Source organism: Mastomys coucha, chromosome X (genome assembly GCF_008632895.1).
Source record: "Mastomys coucha isolate ucsf_1 chromosome X, UCSF_Mcou_1, whole genome shotgun sequence".
NCBI lineage: Eukaryota > Metazoa > Chordata > Mammalia > Rodentia > Muridae > Mastomys > Mastomys coucha.
The window spans coordinates 75,503,202-75,513,117 of record NC_045030.1 but is presented as its reverse complement, the minus strand read 5'-3'; the positions used below and the strand labels follow the sequence as shown (position 1 = coordinate 75,513,117).

Here is a 9,916-nt window from a genome sequence, read left to right as displayed (position 1 = left end):
TTTTATACTATACTATGGTTTTCAGAACAGCTTACATATTTTAAAAGTATTTATATACCCAAAAGAAAAGTAGGCAATTAAATTGGGAGTTGGTTTGTAAGAGAACAACAAAGAGTAAGACTGAATGCTTTGCTTGACGTTTGTAACTCTTGTATCAAGTTACCACAGTAAGAGCCAAGATTTTAAGCTCTACTAAATACAAAACAAACAAACAAACAAATAAAACCACCTTATATATTTATATTCATTTAAGAAAATATTAGTAGTGATGTATTATTTTGAAATATACAGTTAATACATTTGGAGTTATTTAAAATTTATATTGAGAAAAACGCATGTATTTTAAGTATTGCTGTAGACAAGCATCTATATGAGACTGTTAAATTGATTGTTTTATATCAAACAACTTTTATAATACTCATTTTTATTGTTATAATATTTTATAAATTTTAAAGAATATGACAAAAAAGATTGTAGGTATTGAAGGGGGAGTGTCTGGGAGGAGTTAGGGTATAAAAGGGAAACAAGAATGTGATTAAATTCTATTTACTTAAAATATGTTTTTAAATGTTAACAAATTCAGATAAATTGAAATCATGTAACTTTTCTCATTATAATGCAATAAAACTTAAAAAATAAATAAAAATGGCCTGAAGAGGTGGCTCAGTGGTTAAGAATACTGGCTGCTATTGTCTAAGTTCAATTCCCAAGACCCACGTGTCAGCTCATATGTTTACAACTCCAGTTCCCAGAAGATTGACACCCTCTTCTGGCCTTCCTGGACACCAGACACAACAAGGCGTATATAGACATACATGCAGACAAAACATCCATGCACATAAAATTAAAACAGAATGAGATGAGAGTGTAAGAGAGCCTACTCTAATTGCTTTTAGATGAGAATAAAGGGGCAAAAATGAAGATAGGAATGAAGTGGAGGGGGCTTGGCAGTGGCAGTACTTATCTCAAGGTAGGAGACACTTTGTCCAGTGTCCTATGATAAGAAAGAACTGGTTAGGGTGACCCCACCCTTAGGCGTAGATGGAGAGGAGGGCCTGGGAGGTCAGGAAAGGAGGGACAGGGCAAAGTATGAAAGGAGTAATTATTTCTTCTTTCCCCAAGGGTGCCAGATTGGACCAATGGACTAAGGGCAAAGATATATAGAAGAAAGGCTTGTAGAGAAGCCCTGTGCAGAACCTGGGCAAGTCTGGGGAGTGAACCCTGGTATTGGGAGAAGTGACATCCTTGAGCTAGAAAGGGAGGCAGATGGTTCCCCTACAGTCCCCACTCATGCCTTTCCCCTCAGCTCTAGGTAATACTGAGAGATACACTTGTCAGAAAAAGGCAGGGGCACAGGGGCAGCAGATTGAGATTGTTTTTAAAAAGATGTGTTTCTACTTTATTTCCAGATGTGACTTTCCAGCAAGCAAATAAATATAGTGGGAAAGAGGGTAGGGATTATTCTAAATTTGAATCAAGCTGATGGGTGCAGTAGGTGCTCTAGATAGCCTTGCTGACCCCTCCTCAGTCACTGCTTAGTCAGGGTCATATGGTACTTTTGGGTAGATCCTGCTCACTGTTCTATAAATTGGCAGGTCTCGGATAATCACTGTGGCCCTAATTCACAGGTCAGTCACTTTGTGTTCCACCAAGGCAGCGACCTGCTGCAGGCGGCAAGCCAGTTGCATCTTCTGGGCTACAGAGTCCTCCTCCAGGGCACTGATAATCTGTCAGGAGAGCAGAGTATACCTGCTTGAAATCCCACCCTTCTGCCCATCAACTAAGGGCTATCAGTCCTTTTTCCATCTCAACAAGAGCCTGGGGCAATAAAGTAGGGGTTCTGCTTATGACCTGCCCAGGGAGGCCTAGGTAAAAACCAAGACCATTTCCCAACATGTGCCCTTTCAGCACAGGATGGCTTCCAACCTTTCTTCCCTCTACCTGGGCCACCCCCAACCATCCCCCCCCAACACTGTCAGGGAGGTTCTATGGGCCATTGTCTTGGATACACCTCCTCCAAGTGCCTGCCCTCTCCCCTCAAATGTGCTCTGGCCTCACCTGGTCATAATACCTGTGGATGTGGCTGTAAAGTTCTCGAAGAGCCTCCAGGCAGTGGGGAGCAGAGGTATAATTCTATGGGTAGCATGTGGGGCAATGAGTCCCTTATCCCAGACCTTAAAACCCAAGGCTCTCCACTTCTGCTCTGCCAGTTACTATTCTCGTAAATGTGGAGGACTGGGTCCCTTGGGCTGTGTCTCACCCCAGAGAGTTCAGCCAGAGCTGAGTTCATCTCTTGATAGCTTGCTGGAGAGCTCTGGCGAATGTCCTCATAGTACCTGGAGAAGTCAGCAGGGTTAGGGACATGCATCTCTGATCCCCAAGCCCAAAGGCTCTGATACTTACTTCTCCACCATCTGCTTATAGCGAGGAATCTCCCGGGCGTAGAGCAGTTTGTTCACTGGGGAATCCTACTCCAGGTAGAGGTAAGAAGTGTAAACAGGGAGGTAGCAGAACCCCATATACTATCATCTCCTACCTCAATGATGCCACCCCTCTCAGCACCCAGGCTCTGCGTTGGGTTTCCCCACAAACTCTTCTTCTATTTGCCTCTGGTGTACTGCTTCTGCCCTTACCCGGCCCACTTTATGCTCTGAGACCATGCAGGAATCGATGAAGGTCTGTGCAATGACAGCCAAGATGGCATCCTCATTGTCTGACACTCGTACATCAAAGATGAGCTGTGGGTTCTTCAAGGCATTCACCCAGAATCGCAGCAGTAGGCTGGAGGCACAGGTCAGGTGTGGGGATGAGGCCTGACCTGCCATTGTGGCCTCTTCCCCTTGTTTTCCAGCTCCCCACTCCTCCACATAGATGTCTGTCCTGGAGCTGGGGACCTAGGCAGCAGTGAACTCAGGCTTTGTTTTCCATAAGAAGCTGTCCTCATGGCCCAAGTGATCTGAGCCTGGAAGCTCCTATTATTAGTCTAGGCTGTAGAATGAGAGCAGAAACTCAGGGTGATACTGTAAAGTCTGGGTTCCTATCCTGGACCTGCTACCCTATCATAATGACCCTGTCCCTCTGAAATTCAGTAGACCACCCACACAGTGGGAAGGAGAGAGATCAACAGGAAAGGTACCTGTTTGTCTTCCAAATGTGCAGGGTCTCTGGATCTTCAATGCCATGTTTCTCTGCCAGCTCATCCAGAAAGTCAAATAGGTACTTAACAGCAATAGGCACAGGCTGATTCATGCTAAGAATGGCCTGGAAGGTGTCATCCACAAACTTCTGCAGGGTGCCCTGTAGGCAGGTTATGAGGGCCATGTGAAGGCAGAGTGTAAAGGGGGCTACCCGCTGCCTCATTAGAACCACACCTCTTCCCAAGCTCAGTCATATCTCCTTGACAACCCTGCTCGATTGCCTGACTACTCTGGCCCATTGCCTGACTACTCTGGCCACACCAACCTTCATTGAAAGTAAGCGAGTAAGATAGATTTCAGGAATGGCTTTGGCTCGTGACCGTTCTCGTTCTCGAAGGCTGCTGCGCCGCACTTTAGCCCCTTCTGTCTCCTCAGTGGCCTTTACCAGGTGCCAGAGCCGAACTCCACCTTCCTCACCATCTTCCAGCATGGGAGTGTCTAAGAGCACAGAAGCTTGTCCTCTGTCTTCTGCTCCTGCCCTCAACATGCAACCAGATACACAACCCACACTTCTCTTGGGATAGGGTGAGGAAAGAGCAAGGAGGGAGAAGGTAGGGAACAAGAGAAAGATGGCTCAGGAACTTGCTTAGCCTAACACCCCATGTTTCCAGAATTTCCACATCTTGGTTCAACCTGGAGATCTGTCTATCCCACTGGCAAGGAGGGGTGTGGAACCTAGATGAGGCAGATAGAGTTGCCAGGACTTCTGCTGGCCCAGCCTGGGGCTCTAGTGAATCTAACCCTGGGCTACCCAAGCAGTGCTGGGGCTCGTGGCAGATGGAAATGTTTGGACCAAGGGACTCACTCTCTCCAGAAGGACAGCCAGTTTGGCCCAGACTCTGGGAGACAGTGCCACCATTGTGCAGCTGAGGAATGAGTACCACTGTTGCTCCATCTGGAACCTGAAAGTGGGGAACGAGATCACAAATTGATCCTAGAGGCAGCCCCTGCCCCATCCACCTTGTCTTGTTGCCACCCACTGGCACCTTGTAGTGTTGTAGGGTGTTGAGTCTCTTCCAGTGGTTTTGAGTAACAGAGGTCAAGTCCTCATCTGACAGGGTTAGGTGACCAGCTAGGCCTGATCGCCACTCTGGAGGGACCCAGAGAAGCTCATAAGCACACAGCCTACTTCCTGAGTTCCTCATTAGCAGTAGCTGAACAGCTACAAGTGTAGGAGGAGCAGTGTGTGAGCAAGGAGTAAGGCTGGCTTTCTTACCAAGGTCTAGGGAGTGCACTGAAGGCCTCTGGGAGAAGGGGGTTCCCTTGTAGATTTGATCCAACACCTTCTCCTTGACTTGGGTGATGGTGTCTGTATCAAGCACCCGGGTTGGCACTCGATGCACTTCACTGTTTCCTGCTGCCCCACAAGCCCCTGGTCCTACCAGTGCCATCAGGGTCAGGGGCTGGAACTCCACATCTTCTCGTAGCAGATGACTGTCATTCAGAGTTCGTTTTGCCTTCCCTGTCACAGCATCCACGGGGCCCTTGTCCACCTGGTACTTGATGGCCCGGAAAAGCATGTACAGTGGCTCACCAGCCACTTCCTACAACCATTAAGATGGGCCAGCCATTGGCCACAATACTAATGGATCTAGTACAGGGCATGGTGGGACTGAGAGGGGCAGCTATCAGCCTATAGCAAGGATGAACAAAGGCCAGCCAGCTATCAGAGGACCCTTGGCTGGGCCCCAAGACCTTTTTGTCCCTGCTTAACAGCTGGAGAAGGGGCACAATGCCTTTCCTTTCCAGCACTCTCTTGTCTTGGACCGAGAGATCCATTGAGCAGAGAAAAGGATCTCATGACCTTCATTTAATGTCCCACCCTAAGTCTGAGCCAGAGATCCTGGGGTGATTTGGGTATCAGTTATGGAGACCACAGAAGCTCCTAAATGCTGGACAGTGCTCCTCACCTTCAAGAAGGCATAGAGACAGATAGATAGCCAGTTGGTAAGCAGCTTCTCTACCATAGTCTCCGTCCTGTATGGAAGAAGCCCCAAGGCACTGGTGAGGATAGTCCTCAGATCTTCTCTGACCCCACTCCTGGAATTCCTGGCCCCTGACCTCAGGGCTTGATCCCATACCACCTGTATTGGCAATGGGTCAGAGGTAAGCCCCTGCCCCTGCCCCCACATTCAGGTCAAGACCAACCTGCGTAACATGAGCTTGGGGTTCTTGTGTACATAATGGGCTGCTAGGTCACCAAGCAGAGTCCTCATGATATCCGTTAAATACTCAAGCTTGCTGTGCAGAGCCAGAGAAAGTAGTGAAGCCACATGGCAGCGGTCCCTCTGGGAGAAGCTTGGCTGCTCCTCTAAGGTGTGGATGAGCTAGACAGGGAATTGGTATTCATTCTCCAAAGCACCACACCCTCCCTCTTTCAGTGGCATGTCTCTATCTGGGTCTGGCCAGTCCCCAGCCCCACCTCCCTACCAGCTTAGACTCCCCTGCCCTGCCTGTCCCCACCATCCACGCGGCTCTCACTGTGAGAAGGAAGAGCTTGCTGTTGAGCAAATTGGAGAGTTGTGTGAGACCCTGGCACACGGTGACACTGTGACCCTCTTCCCCAGGCCCCTCGAGCCCTGGCTGCAGTGGGCAGCCAACATGGCCGGGGAAGAAGGCACGCTCAGCATATGTTCGGTAATCCAGGAAGGGAATCCCACTGGCCTCTAGGTCACTGGTGAGGTCTGTCATCTCAGTCATCAGGTCTGCAGGCCAGGACCCATTAAGATGTAGGTTTAGGCCTGGTAGATGCCCTGTCCTCCCACCTGTATCCCCACACACCTGTGAACTCCTTGCGGCACTGGTCACCCACACCAGTTTCCAGGTTCTCCAACTGCACCAGCACCTTCTGATAGTCTCGCAAGGCCTGCTTGCTCTTGTGCCTGGAGCAAGAGGCCAGGCATAGCCACAGGCCCAGACCAGGATGGCCACTGGCCTAGGGCCTGCCATGGGAAATTTGCCCATATGTGCTGATGAGGGAACATCCTCACCTGTACATGAGGGTGAGGAGGAGCACTGAAGCAATCAGCACAGCAGCACCCATGCCCAGGCCCACCTGAGCCTCCACAGGAAAGGTGGACATCATGGACTCTGCTTCATACTGGACAGGGCCTAGAGCCAGGCGCAAGTTGCCCATCTGCACCTGGAGGAGCAGGGGCTCTTGAGCATGGACCTGCAGCACACAGCCCATCCACCAGGGGCGCACACTCACCACAAACTGCGGCAGGGTGCCTGAACCATTGGTGGGCTGAGGGGCTTGTGGTGGTGGCTCACAGTACAAGTGAGTAAGTGTCAGCGTCTTCACCAGGCACACTCCATCTCCAATATGCACCTGTACCTCCTCCTTGCTGATCCCCAGATTGAGGCCCTCACCCTGGGACATATAGCAGGAGCCTGAGCCTGTGGGACCCCCTCCCTCTGACCCCATCCCATCCTCTTCAGGATAGTGAGTGCTCAGGCAGTGCCTGGCTGGTGGCACACTTACCTCCACATCCAGGACATGGCCTGGCTTGAGGTGGTAGGGATGAGTAATCCCCTCATGACTGAGTGGAGCCAGGCGAGGGTTAGGCAGGTATAGGAATCCCTGGCCCCCACTAGCACTGGCAAAGTCTACTTGCATGTTGTCTAGGACAAAGAAGACTCGCTTTGGGAGGGCCCCATCCGGCACCGCTGGACTGTGGCACAGGAGGAGGCTGGATGAGTTAACAGAGCAGAGGGTGGAGCACTGGGGGAGGGGGGCAGGAATGTAGATCAGTGAGTGGTCTTGGTGACCTCCCTTGCCCCCTCACTAAGCATCCCCTGTGGGTGGCACCATTCTCTGCTAAAGGTGGTAGGAGACTCACCTGTACTAAGCCACTCTCAAGATGAATACAAGCCTGGGGATCTGCAGCAGGGGCACCACAGCTCCTCCTCTGGTTCACATCCTGGGCCTGAATCCCCAAAGCCTTCACTCTGGGCTCATCCTCTAGCCACACAGACAGCAAGGGCTGCCACACAACATCTAAGCCTGTACCCCTGACTCGAATCATTCGTCCACCTCTGTACCAGGATTGAAGTCAAAGGAGTTAAGAGGATTGTGGGTAGTTTAGCATTAGTACCCGATCTTTCAAGTGGTTCACTGTGGGTTGGCCAAGAACTCACCCCCGGAAGCTGACACTAGGCTCTGCTTCTACCAGTTGGGGGTTGGCAGTGTATCGAAAAGGGGTGGTGAGCAGTTTGCGTTCAACATGGCCAAAGACTACAAGGACCACTGCTTCTCCTGGCTCCGTCTGGGGCATGGTATGGCATATGATGGCTTCAGGACACACAGGCTCCTGGCTGCAGAGGATGGGATAGGTTGTCACTTTCGGCTCAGCCCTAGTGAGAGGCCCAGTCCTCCAGGAAGAGGCCCACTTGCTTCCCTTAGCAGGACAGAAGTTACAAGGGATAGGCACGGTACCACTGAATTTCAAGCCTTGAATCCACTGCCCCATTGTATAAAAGGGTCCTCCAGTTGAGAGTGGCCAGGCCTGGAACAGTTGAGCTGGGTTGGATACTTACATAGGGCAAGGTTGGTCACCCACAAAGGCACTGATGTTGCCTCCTGTCTGGAGATGCTGCCCATGGATGGTGAGCTGGGTGCCCCCTGCCTGGGGGCCCCACTGAGGATTCAGGCTCAGCAGAACTGGGTCCTAGAGAACAGAGTAGGCTGGAGTAGACACAGGACCCATCCTCAAGGCCCTCCAGCATTGAGGTACAGGCCCACTTGTTAGTCTCTTGAGTCAGGGGCCTCAGTCAACTGCATCTTCCTTCCTGAAGGGCCGTGTCTTTCTTCAGTTTTGCATAGGTTAGCTTCCTTCCTGTCTACCTCTTTGCTATCACCTCCCTCTTGAGCAGTTTTTACCTGGGGCCTCCCAAGCTCTAAGTCTAGGGTCCAGCCACCAACTTGGTACACTGTAGCAGAACTTATCCTAACCCACTCCTGCCTCCTACTTTCACCCTGGGCTTTCCACTCCACAGTGGTCTATGTGCCCAGGGCTCAGGCTAGTGTCTAAGGGTATCCCTATTTTCTCCTCATCCCTTACCAGGATTGCAAAAAGTTGTGTATGTTCTTCACCCTGGATGTCTGCTGTTGTTGTTTCTGCACTGTCTGTCTGCCTCCTAGACAGCTGCCAGTGACAGTGTCCTTCTCATCACAACCCTGTCCCCAGACTGCTCTCCACTGAGATCATGTGGCTTCCTTCTTAGACGCAGCAGCAGTACTTCCTGCTCCCCTCTGGATCCAGTTTGACATATTTTGTTTTGTTTTGTTTCTTCATTTGTTTGTTTACTTTTTTCTTTTTTTATTAGATATTTTCTTTATTTATATTTCAAATGTTCTCTCCTTTCCTGGTTTCCCCTCTGAAACCAGTTTGGCATCTATATGTACCCTTCCTTCCCACCTTAGGAGAGTTACTGACCTGGTAGGTGAAGTTCTGGGTTGAGATACCAGGAGGACGACTCTTAATGGCCACTTGGACTGGCCCAGCAGTGCCATTGGGAGCAGGAGATGTCACACATACAATCCTAGTGAATCAAGGTGTGGTAGCTGTTCAAGCCCTGGGGGAGCCTAGGACAGCCTACCAGGGCTGCCTGGAACCTGTTCCTCTGCTGCTGCCTCTTTCTCTTTTGTGTTCTGACTCAGGGCCTCACATTACTTGGCTGAAAGCTTCCCTTCTTTCTGAGTGACCAGTTTTTGAAGGCCTACTCTGAATAGCATCCCTCTCCTCCCCAGCCTACTGAGGAGCCTCACCGGGCAGAGATGCGGTAGAGAGAAGGGTCAGGGTTGCAGGGCTGGCCAGCCACAGTCACAGCATTTCGCACATCATTAAAGGCCTGGCCCAAGTTGGAACCCAGGATGGTAATGGCCAAGCCACCTTCTGGGGGACCAGTCAGGGGTTCAATCTGTAGCAAAGAAGGATGGCAGATAGGATTCTCCAAACCCACATCCCATTCTCCAGTGGTGGTGCCCAGTCAGCCAAATACTGGAAAATGTCTAGACCAAACTACTAGGGATTGGGAGTCTGAAGCAAGCAGCTTGACATGGGGGAGTATCAGACAGTGGAGGCAAGTACCTTGTGGAGTGGGGAAGCTAGAGTCTGCAGGGGCAGAGTCTCACCACATCAATGCTGGGTATAGGGCATAGCTGTTCCACAGCACCTAGTGGGCAGAGAGGCCCATAGCGGCAGGCAGGCTGGCCATCACCACACCACAAACAGCTCAGGCTCCCATTGGCTGCTTGGCAGTGGCTGCAGTCAGGGTGACCCATGGTACAGTCATATAGAGTCACTAGGGAAGGTTGAGCAGCATGCTGAGCCACTGTCCATGAGTTGCATGTCCTGCCCTCCACCTGCCTTGTCACCTCTGGGCTCACCATGAAGATCACCGGCATTGTCCAGCCTCTGGATCTCACCCCTGGTTACATAGATGGGCACTGAGAGCTCCCACTGAGGCATAGAGGGTTGGAACTGCGGGCAGAGGACAGGGGTCAGGCTTGATCCCTGACTTGGGATATCTCTGCCCCCTGCTTCCTCTATAATACCTCCTTAGAATGGGTGTGATAGTCCTTTGTATCTCTAAACAGAGGGACAGAGGCTACAAGCACACTGTTCCTGGCACAGGGTGGGCTTTTGTAACTGATGGTAATAGGAGGAGGAACTGGGCAGAGCTCTCTCTCTCTCTCTCTCTCTCTCTCTCTCTCT

The 9,916-nt window shown here is 50.8% G+C and overlaps 1 protein-coding gene across 1 annotated transcript in view; it reads right to left on the bottom strand.

The window, feature by feature from the left end:
* Window positions 1–1,369: 1,369 nt before the first annotated feature.
* Plxnb3 (plexin B3) overlaps window positions 1,370–9,916 on the bottom strand; it is a 15,445-nt gene continuing 6,898 nt past the window's right edge. The window contains exons 10-33 of the mRNA XM_031343433.1: window positions 9,589–9,682; window positions 9,334–9,503; window positions 8,968–9,119; window positions 8,636–8,741; window positions 7,737–7,867; window positions 7,338–7,514; window positions 7,040–7,235; window positions 6,682–6,921; window positions 6,409–6,570; window positions 6,188–6,339; window positions 5,979–6,079; window positions 5,679–5,902; window positions 5,346–5,524; window positions 5,108–5,174; window positions 4,414–4,741; window positions 4,184–4,287; window positions 4,003–4,099; window positions 3,463–3,635; window positions 3,137–3,297; window positions 2,634–2,781; window positions 2,404–2,468; window positions 2,261–2,336; window positions 2,059–2,133; window positions 1,370–1,727 (exon numbers count right to left, since the gene is read on the bottom strand). Coding sequence (XP_031199293.1) covers window positions 1,623–1,727; window positions 2,059–2,133; window positions 2,261–2,336; window positions 2,404–2,468; window positions 2,634–2,781; window positions 3,137–3,297; window positions 3,463–3,635; window positions 4,003–4,099; window positions 4,184–4,287; window positions 4,414–4,741; window positions 5,108–5,174; window positions 5,346–5,524; window positions 5,679–5,902; window positions 5,979–6,079; window positions 6,188–6,339; window positions 6,409–6,570; window positions 6,682–6,921; window positions 7,040–7,235; window positions 7,338–7,514; window positions 7,737–7,867; window positions 8,636–8,741; window positions 8,968–9,119; window positions 9,334–9,503; window positions 9,589–9,682 — 3,483 coding nt within the window. The 3' untranslated portion in view covers window positions 1,370–1,622. The remainder of the gene's footprint in view (window positions 1,728–2,058; window positions 2,134–2,260; window positions 2,337–2,403; window positions 2,469–2,633; window positions 2,782–3,136; window positions 3,298–3,462; window positions 3,636–4,002; window positions 4,100–4,183; window positions 4,288–4,413; window positions 4,742–5,107; window positions 5,175–5,345; window positions 5,525–5,678; window positions 5,903–5,978; window positions 6,080–6,187; window positions 6,340–6,408; window positions 6,571–6,681; window positions 6,922–7,039; window positions 7,236–7,337; window positions 7,515–7,736; window positions 7,868–8,635; window positions 8,742–8,967; window positions 9,120–9,333; window positions 9,504–9,588; window positions 9,683–9,916) is intronic.